The sequence below is a fragment of the Euprymna scolopes genome, chromosome 23, assembly GCF_053919585.1.
Source record: "Euprymna scolopes isolate OS-2025 chromosome 23, ASM5391958v1, whole genome shotgun sequence".
Taxonomy (NCBI): Eukaryota; Metazoa; Mollusca; class Cephalopoda; order Sepiida; family Sepiolidae; genus Euprymna; species Euprymna scolopes.
The window spans coordinates 56,901,532-56,922,424 of record NC_136504.1 but is presented as its reverse complement, the minus strand read 5'-3'; the positions used below and the strand labels follow the sequence as shown (position 1 = coordinate 56,922,424).

The 20,893-nt window shown below is 34.3% G+C and overlaps 1 protein-coding gene across 1 annotated transcript in view; it reads left to right on the top strand.

Annotated features, from left to right (window-relative positions):
• Positions 1 to 7,202: 7,202 nt before the first annotated feature.
• LOC145245914 (collagen alpha-6(VI) chain-like) overlaps positions 7,203 to 20,893 on the top strand; it is a 40,493-nt gene continuing 26,802 nt past the window's right edge. Inside the window, exons 1-2 of the mRNA XM_080107656.1 lie at positions 7,203 to 9,130; positions 17,897 to 18,460. Of these exons, the coding sequence (XP_079963782.1) occupies positions 17,920 to 18,460 (541 nt within the window). The 5' untranslated portion in view covers positions 7,203 to 9,130; positions 17,897 to 17,919. The remainder of the gene's footprint in view (positions 9,131 to 17,896; positions 18,461 to 20,893) is intronic.

Genomic DNA, 20,893 nt, shown 5'->3' with positions numbered 1-20,893 from the left:
ACAGACATACACATACGTCTACATTCAATCTTCAAACTAAACAAGTTTAAATGAACCAATGAAAAGGCAGCTACGTAACACAAACTCCATAAAAGGTAAAAAGGTTGTAACGTCGACTGCGAACTGTTTATTTTTCCCGGAAAAAGTTAACGGTTTTCACGCCGATGGTCACATATAAAAAGAGCCCCAAAACGGGCTGTAAATTCAGTTTGACCCGGGCTGTTCACTGAAGGGTGATGTCTGCTTAGATGCTGCATTAAAATTAATTGCCCTTAGTCAATGGAGGGGGAAACCCTTCTATACTAAGGCAATTTTATTTTTGCAGAATGCCCCTTTTGAGGGGAGCTGGTTATCTCCCACATTAAACCGACCATGTGTCACATTTTGTTTCGTGGGAAACAAATAAATAACCAGTTTGACCCTGGCAGCGAGAAGAGTTCCAGAAGAATAGATGACCAGCCAGAAGACCCAGCTAAACCGCCGCCCTGCCGCTGCTTTATTTCTGCCTACTTCTCTGATGTGAAACAAATTTAAGGTAACAGATTTTCCTCATTTCAAAGTAGAAAGTAGACGACGCATTTATTTCAGTTGTGTAAACTGCACAAGTGTTCAAATGAACGTTGTTAGTATGAGCACAGTTCATAAACACGTCGAATTTCTTTTCAAATTTCGACACTTGTGTAGTTTACACGATTTTCACGTTTAATGTCTTTTTATATTTAATTTTATATTTTATTATACAAAATACTGTTAAAAACCCAGCCAATAAATATTACCGTGACAATTGTGCAGTTTATAGACCGTGCTTTTCTTGGATAAAATATTTTTTAATTTAAATCTAAATTAACGTCTTTTTATTTAATTTGTTGGATGAAAGTATGCATATAATATTATTTAAGGGCGATCGATAAACTGTAGAATTACCGTGACAATTGTGCAGTTTATAGAGCGTGCTTTGGTACTGGTCGCGATTAGAGTTCCCTGCCGAACACCCTAAAAAAACACTTTCTCCCTACGCATGAGCAAAGGACATTTTTTAGTTGCCATAGTAATAGGCACCGCCAAAACTGGGGGGGGGGGGCAGATCAGTACTTTTTGACGGACCGTCTTTTTAAAAATCTACCAAAAATCAGGTAATTATCCGATCAATACGAAATTTTCAGCGATTATTAGGAGAAGAATGAACTTTATAACAGTGTACTTATTTTTCATAAACGATATTTATATATATATATTTTTTTGCTTACAACCCCCCCCTTGTTTTGAAGTGGGAACAAATATGCTTAAAATAATCATCTGAAACTGAAACCAACATATTGTGTTGTTGTAAGGGACAGAATTATAGATAAAAAAAAAAAATTGTTTGCATACCTTATTTTGACGTCTGAATATCAGAACTTCGATTGTGTTTAATTATCCCGCTTTTGAGTTTTGAAGTGTGAAATTCGGTGAATATGTTAAGTAAAATAATTAATTTAAGTTAAGCAAAACAAAAAAAAAAAAAAATTTAATATTTATACGAAAAAAGCTATTTTAAAATTTTTGATAAATAAATTAACAATTTTTTTTAGCGAGCCGAATAATGCATGACCATTATTAAACAGGGCATGCTTTGAATAATCGATACCAAAAAAAAAAATTCGATAAATATTGTGCCCTTTGTGTTAAAAATAGCATCATTTTTTTCGATCCCGTTTGAAAACGTTTGCCGCCTTTCGACTACGGTGGACCAAACGCGCTGAAATAATTTTTTTTTATTCTGCTTTAAATTGCCCCCCCCCCCCATTTGGGGAGCCTGGCCCCCACACACATACACATTAAAAACCAAACGCATACAAATGATTACCCATCTGGTACTGGCCAGCCTCAGCTTAATAATACATTGAAATTTTCGTCACTGAAAAATAAGTTTTTTTTTTTTTGCCTGTTTGGTCTTCCATAGTTTGCTTTTTATCAAACGAAAACGTAAACAGAGTCGATCTGAACTCTACGTCAACGCGAAATATCTGGTTACCTATATGAATAAGTGGAATTATTTGAAATTCAGGTACTTATATTATAATATTTTTGCATATTCTCTTAGAAAATCATCCTAAATCTTAGTTAGACAATAAATAAATTAATTAATTATTTCAAAACCCCTTTTTTTTTAATATTTAAGTACGTTTTTTGTGCAAGACAAAAAATGTCAATTGTTAACTTTTTGGGAAAATTTAACATTTAAAATTAAATTAAAAATAGTAGAAAAAGTTTTACATTATTCTGTTTTCTATATGATAAAATTCAGGGTTTTATCTTTCTGGAAAAAAAAAAGTTACTCAGAAATAATGGATTTTAATAAATGTAATTTCGTTTTTAAAAAACAACAACAACTTGATTTTTCGGCCATTTTTGGCGGTGCCTACAACTAAACGATCGTAAATTTTTATCGACTTTGTTTTACTGTTTATGAATATGGAAATAAAAGACATTACTACACATTTATTAATAATATCTCACTTTTAATCACTTTTATCGACTTTTTTTTACTGTTTATGTCTCACTTTTTTTTTTTATCTTGTACTAGTGCACTTATTGATCCGTGCTGAAATAACGTTATTATTTAAAAAGCCATTCTTAACATGGGGAGGAGAAGGTGTTTTGTACCTATTCTCTACTTTAACCTTACAATTGAATAAAAAAACATTAAACTTTAATTAAGCTTAGAAATACGATTTAAAATATAGCGCGGATCATAAGTGCACTAGCACCCATTTTGTTTTATTAATAAATGTTTAGTAATTATTTTTTTTTAATATTCATAATCAGTAAAAACGTCGTCATTTAAAAAGAAAATGCTATTTAAAGAAAAGAAAAAGTCGATAAAAGTGACACATAAACAGTAAAACAGTAAAAAAAAAAAAAAAAAAAGTCGATAAAAGTGATTAAAAACAAAGGCGATAAAAGTGAGATATTATGCAAATTCGCCTAAAAAAGTAGAATCTCATTTTACGGAATTAGCTAAGAGTGTTAATTTACAATAACACCTATGGCACCATTGGCACTTCTGCATGTCAGTAACATGAAGCGAATGCGTGTAATTTAGTTTCAAGAACCGCCGACAGATGTCGTTTGTCAGCCAAAGAACTGGGGTCGATAACTATTGTTGTAATGAAAAAAGTTTCATTCAACACACAAAACTAAAAACACATAGAAATGAAAAAAGTTGGGAAATTATTTTAATATTCATTTTAAGAAAATGCTATTAAAAAAGAAAAGAAAAAGTCGATAAAAGTGACACATAAACAGTAAAACAGTAAAAAAAATATATAATATTATTTAAGGGCGGTCGATAAACTGTAGAATTACCGTGACAATTGTGCAGTTTATAGACCATGCTTTTCTTGGATAAAATTCTGGATGTGTATTTTCCCTCCTAAAGTCCAACCCTATCCTCACCGTGGTAGGGGGGTGTAACGTTGTAGTTTAACAGCTACACGGCTAAATGGGCTCTGGCAAAAAAAAAAAAAATCCAGAAAATGTCGGCATGAGTTTGTTGCGTCCGTCATCTGGTCGTCTTTTTATACGCTTGCATGTGGCGAGCAAAAAGGCGTGATGGGGGCAGGCTGAAAGGAGAACAATACCCGAAAGATGTAAACCGAACGAATGAGAAATGGGCCTCCCTCCAAGGCCCCCTGTTCTCCCCAGCCTGCTCCCAGTTTCCCCGACTTTGCATGCAACTGGTTTTGAGCTTTTCAAAAGCTCTTTCCTCAGTGTCGGGGTGTTGACTCCACTTCCAAGTTAACAAATAGCTGCAAGTCTGGGTACGGTCCGATTGGTTCCGAAGCTCTTCCGCTGTGAGGTGCGCTTTCGAATCTCCCGAAGGGGGCTACCCTCTAAGCAGGCGACACTTGCTCGTGTTACTATGTAATGCATGCTTGCCTCGACTCGACTAAGGACGACTAGAGTTCGACTAGATTGTGTGCTCACAAGCCGCTTTAAGGCCGCTTTTATTATTCCTACTGTCTACGAACTCGGAAACGGTATGGTAGTGCAATTATATATGACCGTCCTCAAATACGAAATGGTAGTGCAATTATATATGACGGTCCTCCGATATGATAGTAGGAATGCCAGTTTTGTGAGCGATCATCGCCGTCTTATGAACACAAACTAGTGGTATCTTTACGAATCCTGTTGGGTAGAGAGAACACCTCTGTTTTCTGCTCCGCCTGTTATTCTGAGTAGAAACCGCTTTTTAGGAGATGTTCGCAGCAAAGCTTGTTTTTATATAGTGCCCCTCCTTTCGGGAGTTCATCACCTCGCTGCCTAGACGAGAGCATTCCCCGGCAGAACCTGTTTTTTTTTTTTTCTTTTTTTTTTTTACTTTCCAGTTTAATGGCGAACGAACAGTCTGCACCGACAGGAAGATGAGTATAGTATCACCCTTTCTTCTTTCTATTTCGATTTCAGTGTTTGTGATTTGAAAATTTAATTTAACTGTTTCCATTGTTCCAGCTTTCACACAGCAGTAGATTATCAACACTCTAAATATCACCTCTTTTTTATAGATTGGAACAAGCAACGAAACCTAGCCGCATCACCGTTCCTGTCTGCCACATGTCTTGTGCAGTTTGAATCAAGTATTTCTTTCTTTGCGTTCAAGCACATCTGGGTACAATCAAACTGTGTATGATGTATGTCTATCTGTTTCTTCCAACATTAGCATCTCGAAGTCTTGGCAGCAATCATTGTCATAGAAGTAGAGTAAGTATTCTTTTTCTTTCCTTCTGTGTGTATATCTTTGTAATTTCAGGTACTCCTCTTGATCATAATGGAATTCTACTATCAGCTATTGTGAGAATTATGTGGATTGGAAAAAACAACTGAATCCAGCAGCATCAGCTATCCTAGCTGCCACATGTTTCCTGTAGTTACAGAAGTCCTCAAGTAAGTGTTTCTTTCTTTGTGTACATGCACATCTAGGTACAATCAAATTCTAAACTATTAGCTTTATTTAAATGAATGCAGTTCTGCTTGTATTTCTTCTCATCAGTTAACTTATGCAACTACAAAAAAAAAGTAGTACATGGGTGTTTGATCATAGCCAGAAAGTTAAATATATCATTAAAAAAAATCCATTAGTTATGTTGTCTCTTTATTATATAAATCAAAAAAAATTTTTAAATAATTAAAAGAAAAAAAATCATCACAGTAAAAATTATATATATGTAACAAAGAACACAAACAAACATGAAATTGCCATGAGTTTCAGCAAGAAGCAGAAAAGAGAAAAAGTGGAGATAACACCTGGGAAGTAACAGGTAAGAATTTTCTTTATTTCTGATGGAAAAACTTAGCATTAAAGTTCAATTAAGCATTAAAAAATAACTTCTAATAATTATGTGATCTATATACAAATTGTCTCCCTTGAATCTATATATTATACTAGCATGGGTTCCCGGTGTATGCTGCCCTCCTCCCCCAACCAAAAAAAAAAAAGCAAAAAAAACCGGTTAATTTTTTAAAATTTGACCCCTATTATGAACCCTTAAAATTTATTGTTTTCAGCTCAAATCGAGATATTAAGTCCAAGGAAACTATATCTAAAATTTCAAGTGTTTAGACCCATAATTGTCGGAGGAGTTTTGTAGAGTTCTCAAAGGTCAAATCGTTGAACTTTGACCCCTTAATCGCCAAATTTCTGTCCAAATACCAATCGCATAGATTTTCCAAAATCTCAGTACTCTGTATATCAAATTTTGAGTCTGTACACTAAAATTGACAGTTATTGCTTAGGGAAATATACACACACACAGACAGACATTTTCACTTTTATAGATAGATAGGTAGATAGATAGATAGATAGATAATGAGAGACAGAAAGATAAATATATACAATGATTAATGAATTAGTAGAGATAGTTGTTAAATTTTTAGGAATATGTATGGCAATTTAGATGGCAAGACTTACTGCTAGAGTGCTCAATGCATTAGTAGAGCTAACTGTTAAGATTTAAAAAATGTATAGAGAAATTCAAATGACAGGACTTATACGTAGAGTGCTCAATACATCAGTAGAGCAAGTTAATAAGTATAAAAAATGCATACGTCAATTTAGATAACCACACTTTTTTTGGTATTCTTGTTTGAATATGACATAATGTAATATAAATTTAAATAATTTTATTCAAAATGTTATGGATTCTCAATGAAAAATCTAAAATGTCAATATTGCTCTATGTATGATAAAGCATTGGCATATAATTTTCTTTCAATAATATAAAAGTTTTATAATATCAGCTCTGTCATGTGTTGAGCACTTATTTAAAGTGTAATTATTAAGTAAAAATCTAAATCAAATGATTTTATTGCTCTATGTCTTATTGAGCACTCTTCTTTAACTCTGGTTAAATCTTAATGTTTATTTATCCTGCAATAAAATAAACGTTTTATAATATCAGCTCTGTCTAGTTTTGAGCACTTATTTAAAGTGTCAATAATAAGTAAAAATCTACATAAAATTTCTTTATTGCTCTATGTCTTATTGAGCACTCTTATATAACTCTGGTTAAATATTAATGTTTATTTATCCTGTAATAAAATAAACGTTGAATAATATCAGCTCTGTCTAGTTTTGAGCACTATTTAAAGTGTAATTAATAAGTAAAAATCTAAATAATGTCTTTATTGCTCTATGTCTTATTGAGCACTCTTATATAACTCTAGTTAAATCTTAATATTTATATCTCTTGTAATAAAATAAACGTTTTATAATATCAGCTCTGTCTAGTTTTGAGCACTTATTTAAAGTGTAATTATTAAGTAAAATCTAAATAAAATGTCTTTATTGCTCTATGTTTTATTGAGCACTCTTCTTTAACTCTGGTTAAATCTTAATGTTTATTTATCCTGTAATAAAATAAACGTTTTATAATATCAGCTCTGTCTAGTTTTGAGCACTTATTTAAAGTGTAATTATTAAGTAAAAATCTAAATAAAATGTCTGGATTACTCTATGTCTTATTGAGCACTCTTATATAACTCTAGTTAAATCTTAATATTTGTATCTCTTGTAATAAAATAAACGTTTTATAATATCAGCTCTGTCTAGTGTTGAGGACTTATTTAAAGTGTATTTATTAAGTAAAATCTAAATAAAATGTGTTTATTGCTCTGTCTTATTGAGCACTCTTCTTTAACTCTGGTTAAATCTTAATGTTTATTTATCCTGTAATAAAATAAACGTTTTATAATATCAGCTCTGTCTAGTTTTGAGCACTATTTAAAGTGTAATTCATAAGTAAAAATACTGCTCTATGTCTTAATGAGCACTCTTATATAACGCTCGTTTATAGATATTTGAATAAAAGTAACTTGTAATAATATCAGCTCTTTTTTCGAAGCTTTGTATTTAGTTTTGAAAACATTTGTCATTTATAGCAGAGAAATGTCCTTTAAGAGTGCTCAAAGTATGAGTTCATCTTTGGAGTTATTTGAAAAATACAAATTTCTGTTATGCGATCCAAAATTTTCTTTGAGACTGAAAAATAGATAAGTACATCTCCGTAGTGAGTTTTAAAATTGTGTATTGCGAGTATGCTGGAAAAGTAATTACCAGACTGCTTAATACTGTGGTAGAGTTCTGTGGAAAGATTTGAAAGAATTTTTCTCATTTATGCTAGACAAATTTACTTCGAGTAAAGCTCTTTCGTAGGTTTAAACAATATATATATATGCCAATGATGCTTGCATGTGCTCCATAGTTTAATATAGCTGTGTAGTAAATTTAAAAATTGCTTTGTTTAATTATGCAAGACGATTTTACTTTAAGAGTGCTCAATGCATTTGTAGAGCTTTGTAGTAAGATTTGGAAACATTTTGGCAATTATTTTAGACAAATATACTTCCAGAGTGCTCAATATATTAGTAGAGCTAAATAAAACATTTGAGAAACAGATATGGCATTTCAACTGCATAAATTTATTTTGACAGTTCAATACATTAGTAGAGCTAAATATAGACTTTGAAAAAACATGTATGGCAATTCAGCTACACGAATATACTTTGAGAGTGCGCAATACATTAGTAGACAAAAGCATAAAATTCAGAAAACATGAAGAGCTCTGAAGTATGTTTTGAAAGCCTAAATGTCAATACGTAAATATAGATATACTGTAAGTTTTTAAAATATATATATATGACAAGTATTTGAAACAAGTTTCCTATTTGAGTGCCTAATATATTTGAGAACTCTATGGTAACTTTAAAAAACATATTTCAAAATTATGTTAGACAAATTGTCTTTGAAAGTGCTCATTTCTGAGTAGAGCTCTGTAGAAAATTTTTGAGACATGTTCAGCAATTTAAGTTCATATCAGTTAATAAATAGAGCTATATAGTGAGTTTTGCAAATTTATATGGCACTTATCCTAGACAAGTTAACTCTTGTAGCTGTGCAATACATAACTAGAGTTCTGCATTAGGTTTGGGGTATGGTTCTCACTTTATTTGGGCAATAACTTCGACACATTATACTCTGGAGAGATCCATTAAGGACAACCAAAGGTACCCTGTTTTTTTTTTTTTTTCCACTCTGCTGAATAAGACTCATCCGTCTTGGTTCACTCTTGGGACATTAAAACAAAAAAGGTGAAGAATTAAAAAAAAAAAAAAAAAAAGAATGCAAAAATGTAAATGTCTTTGCAAGTCATTCATTTTCACTTTCATAACACAAAAACATCTGTAAGAAATTGATAAAAGAATGCACAAACAATAAAATACAACTTTCCTGTGTTGGAATCTGAAATCAGTAGAAACTTCCCCTACTGAAATTCCCGCACACCTCAAAAAAAAAAAGAAAGAATCCTTCCCAATGCAATACTTTTCAAGCAATTACAGTGTCAGACTTGGTACTGCAATGATTCTGTAAACTGAAAAAATATATATAAAAAAAATGTTAAGCAAAATTGATTCATGTTAACACCTCCCAACATCACAGATTAACTACAAAAATACTTGATAAAGCAAGACACAATTACAAATGTGTATGAAAAAAATAAAAATAAAAAAAATCAACCAAGCAATGGATCATAATTTTCTGGTGTTTGATGGAATGTGAGTAGGCATACAGCCTGGATATTTTTCCAAGGTAAGTGATGATATTCATTATTATTGTCTTTTTGGATTAGTTCAGATATATCTCATAACTATAATTGTTTTATGTATATATTCATATGTCTAGATGTTATGTGTGCTATTTGCATGTTCCCTATAGAAAAAAAATCTACATAAAATCTAAAAGTGTATTCTGATGTAAAATTAACCAGTAAAAACAATGCTTGTGTTCCTGATACACCAACTATTTCTTATTAGCATATAAGTTGAATCATGAAATTTATCTCCCTTGCCTGTCTCTCTTTATACCTCTGTATTTATCTAGATCTGTCTATCTCTCTTTTCTTATTCTTTATCACTACTCCCCGCCTTGCCATCCCCTATATGCGAACTGAAAAATTCCAGCATATCTAGATTGATAAGCTTCTCATTTACCGGTACCAAACTCCCGTTTTGAAGTTAGAAGTTTTAACTTGAATACACGTTGATATGCCAAGGTAACAGAAGGCATCGACTGGGCACTTCCAGACGCCAACCTACACGGTCCAGAGAAAGAACAGAACAAAAACTAATTCCCGATGTGCCTACAAATTAGAAGGCATTTTGCGACGCCTACATGTACCCAACATGGCAGTAGGCGTCGATCGGTCACTTCCAGACACTTACTTACACTGTTTTGAACTTGGAAAGTTCAATTGAATACACGTTGACATGTGTTGGTCTAGTAGCTCCTGATCTACCTATACCTACATCCCCTCTTGTTTGGACTTAGAAATTTTCAATTGGATACACGTTGACTTGCCTTGGTCTATAGGATTCTCATCTACCTATACCTACGTCACCTCTTGTTTGGACATAGAAATTTTCAATTGAATACACGTTGATTTGCCTTAGTCTATAGGATTCTCATCTACCTATACCTACGTCCCCTTTTCGACTTAGAAATTTTCATTTGAATACACGTTGACTTGCCTTGGTCTATAGTATTGTCACCTACCTATACCAACCTACGTCCCCTCTTGTTTGGACTTAGAAATTTACAATTGAATACACGTTGACTTGCCTTGGCCTATAGGATTCTCATCTACCTATACCTTCGTCCCCTCTTGTTTGGACTTAGAAATTTACAATTGAATACACGTTGACTTGCCTTGGCCTATAGGATTCTCATCTACCTATACCTACGTCCCCTTTTGTTTGGACTTAAAAATTTTCAATTGAATACACGTTGACTTGCCTTGGCCTATAGGATTCTCATTTACCTATACCTACGCCCCCTTTTGTTAGGACTTAGAAATTTTCAATTGAATACACGCTGAGATGCTTTGGTCTATAGGATTCTCATCTACCTATACCTACGTCCCCTCTTGTTTGGACTTAGAAATTTTCCATTGAATACAATCTGAGATGCTTTGCCCTATAGGATTCTCATCTACATATACCTACGTCCCCTCTTGTTTGGACTTAGAAATTTTCAATTGAATACAATCTGAGATGATCTGGCCTATAGGATTGTCATCTACCTATACCTACGTCCCCTCTTGTTTGGACTTAGATATTTACAACTAGCTGTACCCGGTCACGCGTTGCTGTGGCTCAGTTTGTTAAAATGGAACACATGTGAAAGTAGAGAAAAGTTTGATTCTTTTTTTCAAGAGAATGTACAAATTATTTTTTTATTTAACAGATGTTAAGAAAATAAACAGAAAAATACTTCCATCATTAGTTATGCAAAAAAATAAATAAAATACGATAAAACTTGCTGAGTATGCACTGTTTTACGGTTGTTGTAAAAATGGAACGGAAACTTAAATTTCGCTTCATTTTAATCTTTCTTAATTATTTAATTGTCCCCCCCCCACAACGAATATAATCAAAACAGTAACATTCAACAATTGTACTTTTCAACAATTGTACTTTATCTATATAAAACGGTTTGTATTACTGTACACATAGATTCGAAAAAGTTGTGAAAAAAAAAAAAAAAAAATATATAAAAAATAAATGTTATCAAAGCCAAGATAAGTTACTTTTCTGCCAAACTGGATAGATATATGTTTCGTGTTTTTATTCAATGTAACATATTTATTCAGCTCGAAAACCATACAGTGTTTACCGATGTATTCGAAATTTCCAGATGGCGTCTCACACCCTCATTAACAGTGTAAGTATGGAAGAAGGTGTTATAAATAAAAAACTATACAAAATGTATAACATTTTTTCCCACACTTACCGTGTTAAAGAGAGAATCAGACGTCATCTTGAATGTTCCAATACATCGGTAAACACTGTATGGTTTTCGAGCTGAATAAACATGTTACATTGAATTGGGAAAAGATGTTATAAATAAAAAACCTAATGAAATACTGTTAAAAACTCGCTCAATACATGTTAATGCGACATAGGTTGACATATATTCGGCGTGTTTTTAATAGTATTTTGTCTATTTTTTTTATTTATAACACCTTTTTCTATACTTACGGTGTGAGACGCCTTCCTGAATTTTCGAATACATCGGTAAACACTGTATGGTTTCCGAGCCGAATAAATATGTTACATTGAATAAAAACACGAAGAAGATATCCAGTTTGGCAGAAAAGTAACTGATCTTGGCTTTGAGAACATTTATTTGTTATGTAATTTTTTTGTTTTTTTGACAACTTTTTCGAATCTATGTGTACAGTAATACAAAGCCCCTTCGGAGGTTGGAATGCCCCCCCCCACCTAAAATGTAGTTGGAAAAATCGATTTTATAGTGAGATTAAAGAATGGTTAGTCTAAAAAAAGGGTGAAAAACAAAACAAATAAGCAATTAATAATTATTACCAAAAGCAATAAATGCTAGTTTTTTTTTACTGGCACAAATAGAGTTGGATACACAAGTAATAGTCGTAGAGTGATAGAGTGTAAGTAAAACCTGGAATATCCGGTTGTTTCGTTTCGTTTTAACAATGGAAAGAGCAGAAAATGGAGAGAAAAGAAAGAAAGAAGGAAAGACCGAAAGGAAAGATAAAGATAGCGAAGTACCCCCACCACCATCACCCATAAAGCAAAAAGACAACGAAAGGTAAGAAAGAAAGAAAGAAAGCAAAAAAGCACGTAAGGTAAGAGCGAAACGGAAGTTGTGTTTGTGTAAGTAAGTAAGTTTGGTGCGTTTCAAGTAAATGTCAATTTAGGTTTTCATTAAACTTTAACCACGCGGGTTTTAACGAAATCGAAGTAATGTAAATGTGAATTCAATTCCAGGTAACGGATTGTGTTCTGTTTGAATCTAATTTTATTATAATAAATGCTTTATAAATTGTGTTTATGTTTTATGCTAACCAATGGCAAAGTAAGCGTGGTTCGTTTCAGTGTCAGTCCAGTCCAGTTTTTAGATAAATTCTAACCGGTGATCGGTTTTAAATGTCTCCTGTGAACGTTCTGGTACGGTGTAAGTGAGTGGCTGTGGTAGGAGGAATTTGTTAGAGAGAGTTTACTTTACTACTTCCATTAAATGTAACCGATTTTTACAGTGGACTCTCACCAGACAGAATATAGGAAACTGTGATCAGCGAGATCCTTGATATGTAATAACCCTATAACATACGGCAGATGTCGTGATTCAGTTTGTGAATGATACGGCTGCACCAAATGTATACAGGTGCAGTCCTATAAACGTCAAAGTCGGAGGGGAAAAAATGAGTTCATTTTATTTATATAGAGAAGAGAAGATTGAATACAATCTGAGATAATCTGGCCTATAGGATTCTCATCTACCTATACCTACGCCCCCTTTTGTTTGGACTTAGAAATTTTAATGTGAATACACGTTGACTTGCCTTGGCCTATAGGATTCTCATCTACCTATACCTACATCCCCTACTGTTTGGCCGTTGAAATTTTCATTTGAATGCATGCTCGCTCAGGTGGCTTGGTCTATTTGCTTCTGATCTACGTATACCTACATCCCCTCTTGTTTGGACTTAGAAATTTTCATTTGAATACACTTTAACTTGTCTTGGGCTATTAGCTTCTAATCTACGGATATCTACATCCTCTCTTGTTTGAACTTAGACATTTTCATTTGAATACACGCTGACTTGTCTTCGTCTATCTACATCCCCTCCTGTTTGAACTTTGAAATTTTCATTTAAATACACGTTGACTTGTCTTTGTCTGTTAGCTTCTTATCTGCCTATAGCTACATCCCCTCTTGTTTGGACTTTGAAATTTTCATTTGAATACACGTTTACTTGTTCGTCATGTAGCTTTTATCTACCTATACCTTCATGCCTTGTTGTTTGAACTTAGAAATTTTCATTTGAATACATGCTGACATGCCTTCGTCTATTCGCTTCTTATCTACCTATACCTACATCCCCTGTTGTTTGAACTTAGACATTTTCATTTTAATACACGCTGACATGTCTTGGTCTATTAGCTTCTTATCTACCTATACCTATATACCCTCTTGTTTGGACTTAGAAATTTTCATTTGAATACACATTGACATCTCTTGGTCTATAGGAGTGTCATCTACATATACCTACATCCACTCTTGTTTGGACTTAAAAATTATCAATTGAATACACGTTGAACTGTCCTGGTCTATTAGCTTCCCATCTAGTTATACCTACATCCCCTACTGTTTGGCCTTTTGAAATTTTGATTTGAATAAACGCAGACATTTCTTGGTCTATTAGCTTCTCATCTACCTATACCTACGTCCCCTGTTGTTTGAACTTAGAAATTTTCATTTGAATACACGCTGACATGTCTTGGTCTATAGCATTCTCCTCTACCTATAACTACACCCTCTATTGTTTGAACTTAGAAATTTTCAATTGAGTACACGCTTACATGTGTTGGTCTATTAGCTTCTCATCTACCTATACCAACATTCCATCTTCTTTGGACTTAGAAATGTTTAATTTAATTGCACATTGACTTGTCTTGGTCTATAGGATTCACATCTACCTATACCTACATCCACTCGTGTTTGGACTTAGAGATTTTCAATTGAATACACGTTCACCTGGCTTAGTCTATTAGCTTCTCATCTACCTATACCTACATCCCCTACTGTTTGGCCTTTGAAATTTTCATTTGAATGCATGCTCAGGTGTCTTGGTCTATTTGCTTCTGATCTACGTATACCTACATCCCCTCTTGTTTGAACTTGGAAGTTTTCATTTAAATACACGCTCACATGCCTTGGTCTCTTCGCTTCTGATCTACCAATACCTACATCCCCTCTTGTTTGGACTTGGAAATTTTCATTTAAATACACGCTGACTTGTCTTCGTCTATTAGCTTCTTATCTAGCTACATCCCCTGTTGTTTGACTTAAGAAATTTTCATTTGAATACACGTTGACTTGTCTTGGTCATGTACCTATACCTACATCCCCTCTTGTTTGAACTTAGAAATTTTCATTTAAATACACGCTGACTTTTCTTGGCAATGTAGCTTCTTATCTACCAATACCTACATCCCCTCTTGATTGAACTAAGAAATTTTCATTTAAATACACGCTCATGTGCCTTGGTCTCTTCGCTTCTGATCTACCAATACCTACATCCCCTCTTGTTTGGACTTAGAAATTTTCATTTGAATACACTTTGATTTGTCTTGGGCTATTAGCTTCTAATCTACGGATATCTACATCCTCTCTTGTTTGAACTTAGTGTGTATTCAAATGAAAATTTCTGACTTTTATTGGTCTATGTACATCCCCTCTTGTTTGGACTTAGAAATTTTCATTTGAATACACGCTGACACGCTTGGTCTATTCGCTTTTTATCTACTTATACCTACATCCCCTCCTGTTTGAACTTCGAAATTTTCATTTAAATACACGCTGACATGTCTTGGTCTATTAGCTTCTTATCTACCTATACCTACATCCCCTATTTTGAAAATAATAATCTATATTTATTTTATGATATACTAGCGGGGGTACCCGGCGTTGCCCGAGTGTTTGTTTCCGGGACGGGGGGGGGGAGTTTTAAAAAAATGTTATGGTAGGTAAGTAGGAAGGATCAAACCTGGAGTCATGAGTAAAAGTAGGAAAATAAAGTGTGAAAAAAAAAAAAAACAAACATCTGCAACGTTAACAGTTCGGCCACCAAGAAAAGTCCATTCCAGTTGTTTAGGAAAAAAAAACGACTACGGTAGGTCGGCGCGAACGTGAAAATATAATGTGAATTGTCCAGCACGCTAACCACTACGCCACAGAGCACTGCGGGAAAAAATGAGTTCATTTTATTTATATATATATATATATATATATATATATATATATATATATATATATATATATATATATATATATATATATATATAGAAGAGAAGAGATAAATATATATTTATATATAATTAAGACATCTTCTGTTCTGCTAATTTGGTGGTTTCCGTCGAGACTCGCAAAAAAACGGGATTTAAACTGCAGAAGTACCAAATATACTTGTACGGTATTACTGGACAAATATTTAATATAATTCTATTCTTACTTTGTAAAAGAAAAATGTAGATCGTTCTCGATAACTGTACATTCAAAGAACATCACATAAATATAGGTGTTCCCCAAAGGCTGATTTGTATACGTTTATTTTTTCTTATCTTCATAGACAACCCAGAGAATGAAATCGCGATTGAGATTAGTATATTTGATGTGACCACATCATGCTCTATTCTCGGTATTCAGTCACACACCTAAGATAATGCTTGCAGTCTTAGATAATGACTATCAGTTTGTGGAGAATGGATTAAAAATGGATGGTTACATTCGAGGCTACAAAGAAAAAGCTATTTTCCTAGTTTTTTTTTACAAAGGAGTTACCACTTAACAAGGCCCGGATGCCACTCGAGGATAAGGGTTTATGAGTGTACGGTAGTCAATGGGAAAATATCGTAGTAGTCAAAGTTTTAAAAAATTACCGCCTTTTTTTTTACTTATTTTGCTCAAACTACACCTCCAAACACCCGGGCAACGCCAGGCTTAAATGCTAGTGTACTTTTGATCATAGTTAAGTTTTATTATCATTATTTATTACTATTATTCATGTTATGGAAATTTTAATATTAGTTCACGTATCGAGTTCCTAGTTTTTTGTGCTTCGATGAATTTTTTTAGTGGTTTCCGTAAATTCTCTCTTAGATGTCGCTATTTCTTTCTTAACGTTACTTCTAGCTTCTATGTACTTCTGTATGTCTGAACTGGACTTATGTCGGTTAAATCTGCGGTATGCATGCTGCATTTGAGCAATGGCAGTTGCGCAAGTCGAAGTAAACCATTGGGGAGAGTGGGGCTTACTATTAAATTTCCGCATGGGAACATGCGCTTCGATTGCAGCTTTGAACCATTCAGTGGTCTCGTTTGTGCATTGTTCAGCAGGATTTCCCTATGGGGCATATCTGATAAGATCTCTGATGGCTTCCCAGTCAGCCTTTTTATAATGTCTCGTTGTTTTAAGCACTGGCTCTTCAGTTTTGGCACTAGAGTTTAGGGCGATTTCAACCATTATTACTTCATGATCAGCGTTCCTAAGTGAGCTGTCGGCATTCGTTATACAATCATCGGGAACTTTGATCCGCTGCACCACAATCCTTGCACAAGGACTCGTGACGCAGTGAATAGAGTTCAACACGATACATTTGAACATTTTCATCAGAAAAAAAAAACCGAACGTTGTATTGTGTGATAAACAGTTGTACTGGACTCAACGAGTTCTGATTTAGGAGAGGTGTGGTTGGGATTGTGCAACCCTAGCCTCACAATTACACGCGCAGGTAAGAGGTTATCCTTAAACTGTGTCGGATATTTACTCAACAGTCAAAACAATGATAAGAATATTCTGTTGTCATAGCCCTACGGACATTAAATGGCATATATATATATATATATACTAATAATTTAATGCTCGTAGTATGTTATTTTCACTTTTTTCAATTTTTATTATTATCACTTTCTATCCTCCTTTTTAATAAATAGAATCTCTCGATCGTATACTTTATATTCTAGAAACCGTGACACGTATGGTAAAGATACTCATCATAATCTTCATGCAGTCCGTCAGCCTTGATGATGACTAGTCGGGGCCTCAGTGCTTTATCCTTCGGAACAGGACTTTCCACCTTGGCTCTTAACTTGCTTGTGCAGTGTAGGTGTAGTATCTGTTGCGCATCAGATAAACACCCTTATGCTTATACTCATTTCCAGTGGAGCGAACCCGCGACGACTGGCAGCAGATAAGACTGCAGTTTCTGGCCGAAAGTAATCTCAGTGAGGTAGACAGTCGCTCTAACGTGTCCACTACTACGCCTTTTCTTCCTAGATGAGGTTCCATAGCCTTTTAAGGAAAACTGCAAGGCAGCAGTAGGATTTGAAGTCAGAGTTCCCATCTTGTTGTGATACGGCCCACAAGGCAGTGGTGTTTGATTTTGAGGTCGGTTTCCCAAGTCTTCGCCCAATCAATGGTACCCACAAGACAGTAGAGTAGGGGGTGGTAGTGTACCAGGGCGTGTTCACACATCGGTGGGCCATAACGCACTACCTCTGGAGTCCCCTATTACTCCGAGATCTCCTACAGGTTTAACCTGGGGCCGCAAGGTACCCAGTTACCGTGTGTGCCCAACGTGGAGGCACTGTAGGAGTCTTGATGATGGAGAGGCTATGTACTGGCAGGGTAAAGATACTACGGTATTAAGATATATGCATATTACTTAGTGCGTCGGCATTCTTTTAAACATAGCAGAAATACAATAACGGGATAATGAAAAACTCAACTAATGTTTATTGTTTTGCTCTCATTTACAGAATGCGATATTCGAGGTGACTTTATGTTTGCGGTTGATGAGTCAGGAAGTATCTTGCCTAAGAAGTTTAACCAGATGGTTGATTCTGTAATGTTTTTCATCAAGAGTATCGACATTGCAAATGGAAAAGCACGCATCGGAATTATCACATTCGCATTGGACGTTTTCGTCCACTACGATCTGGACGCATTCGACGATAAACTAGATCTTCTGTTTGTCTGCAATCTTCTCCGCTATCATTACAAAGGAGGACCAACATTTACCCACAAAGCGTTGAGATACCTGGTGGAATATTCGTTCACTACTTTAAGAGGTGACAGGCCAAGATTCTGCAATTATGCTATCGTTTGTTCAGATGGTCGCTCAAGATTCCCATGGAAGACAAAGTACTACGCGGAACGATTACACCGCAAAGCCACCGTTTTTGCTGTCGGTATTAGGCCAAAAGTTAATAAGCATGAAATGTACCTCATCGCCAGTTACCCGAAATATACCTACGTGATTATGACATGGTTCTGGAGATTGAAACGAGCCATGTTGAGAGTATTGGCTCAAGTATGTAGAGGTAGGTTTTTAACTCTGTTATACAAAAGCCATCTGGCGACTTTCAGATTTTGTTTTAAGTATTTTTTGAAATGAATAACTTACATTTCATATCTTTCAATATAAAATATATTAATTTTTAAAAGTAATAGTTTTTATTGAATCTACTTAACTATGTAACGTTACGCACCTGTTAAAATTTATACCCACACGTTGTATACAAACAGTCGCAGAGAAGCAAACAAAAGAAAAGCATTCTACTCACTATATTTTTTTCAGTTGAAACAAAAGATTTACAGGTACTTCAAGAATAAAACCTTGTCTGTTGTTGAAAAGTCTTCTCGTAATCCAATGTACTTAAAAAGACGCTGTCGTGTCGAACACGTTACTCTGCCTTTGTCCAGTCATGTTAAGGGCGTATCTTTTCCCGTCGCTCTCGGGCCGCATGTGTAACACGTCTATTTCTGTCCTTTTCGGTCCACGTTTTTCTTTTATCATAATCGTTTTATTTCTTCCTCTTCTTCTTCTTCTTCTTCTTCTTTTGTTATTCTTCACTGTAACGCCACCTCGCACACGGCTATGACATTTGCATACATTAGCTGTCGTATACCGCTGCATCCATACGCGCATCCGTACTCTGTTACAACTTTAAAATTAATGAAAGTAATATTTTAAGATAGGCTTTTTTTGTAATTAACACAATTTTTATCATTAAATCGCTATAATTAATGTCGATATCAACCAAGTCATTGCATATATAATTCAAACACGGTAGTGTTTGAATATATGGTTAAGTGGTAGTTTTACTCATTTAGAACTGCTTTAAAGCTTCACCGCTCACTCATTTTGTGACCAAATTTCAAACAATTTTTACAGTTCATAGACCACCTTCTTCATTATATATTTAAAAATGTTTTCAATTTTCATTCAGAAAAACAAAAGTTGTAATGAAATTATTGTGTTCAAAAATTCTCAGAAAATGTAAGGAACGGAGCGACAGTTTTTTTTTCTTATTGCCTATTGGTTACCATAGCAACTTTTGCCACATTCACGTTTTATAGATACGATTTCTTCTAACAAACGGTTTCTTATGATAAGCTGTCACTTACCATAGCAACTTCAACATTCAGTCAGAAGTGCTTTTTGTGTTTCAAGCCCCGATTGGTTTTCCGATAGACGTTCAGCCAGAGGAGTTTGTTGTATTTCAAACCTTGATTGGTCTTTCGATTAACCTTCAGCCATATATATATATATATATATATATATATATATATATATATATATATATATATACTTAAAAAAGAGTCCCGGCTTTCACATACCGAATTGCGCAGGCAAATTGACTTCTACTTTCCTTAAATTTCTTTACAGACTTATTCATAACATAAATAATGTAGTATCATTATATTGTATACTAACCTGGGTTTCCGGCGTTGCCCGGGTTTTTTTTGGGGGGGGAGCAAAAAATACAAAAGTAGTGCTAGGCAGACAAGCTCGAACCCGTGACGCGAAGGTGGAAAAAAGTGAAACAAAATCTCCATGACGCGACCGGAAATTCGGAACGTAAAAATTAAGCAAAGTTAATCCAACCGATACGATGACTTGCAAAAATGGCTCGCAAAAAAATCGACCTTTCCTTGTAGAAAACTGCCCAGTTGAGAGTGAAGGTTTTATTGTTTTTGGCCAATTTTTCGATATTTGTCGTCCGAGACGTCGGGTTCAAAATAATACCGATCTCGTGAACATCCGTCACCTCTGTCAAAAGTTTAAGGCAGACATACATACATACATACATACATACATACATACATAAATTTCAACAGAAAAGTGAGATTTATATATATATAGATGAAGTAAATTGATCTCTCTCTCTCTCTCTCTCTCTCTCTCTCTCTCTCTTCGGCTTCCTTACTCTAAAGAGAAATAGTGTTACTAAAAAAAGAAATATCGTTTGGCTTTGTTTTTTTATAAAACCATCGATCGTTAATATTTTTAAGCATACTTTTTTTTACTTCACATGTTTGGCTTGTTATTTTTAGTTTAACTATCGTATCTAACTATTTTTAACCTACTAATAACTTTGGTAACGTTTTCATAACATGTAAGTTAATATTGCAATATGTATGATAGTCGCCTTTTTATCGATAACAACCTCTAATTATATGAAATGTTTTTATATACAAACCGCCATTACAGCTTGGTGACGTCAAGGTCACGTGACATGACTAAGCGTTTATTAAATTACGTATAAATATCGTTAAAATGTCATTTTTTGCACCCCCCCCCGTAGAAAAACGGGCGGCTGAATAACTTAGAGTTGACCTTTTGCGCCAAAACATCGAGATTTGTCGTCCGGAGACCAAATTTGTGAATTTTTGTTCTGTCTGTCGAAAGTTTTTGGCGGACATACATACATATATACACACATTTTCGCTTTTATATATATAGATGAAGT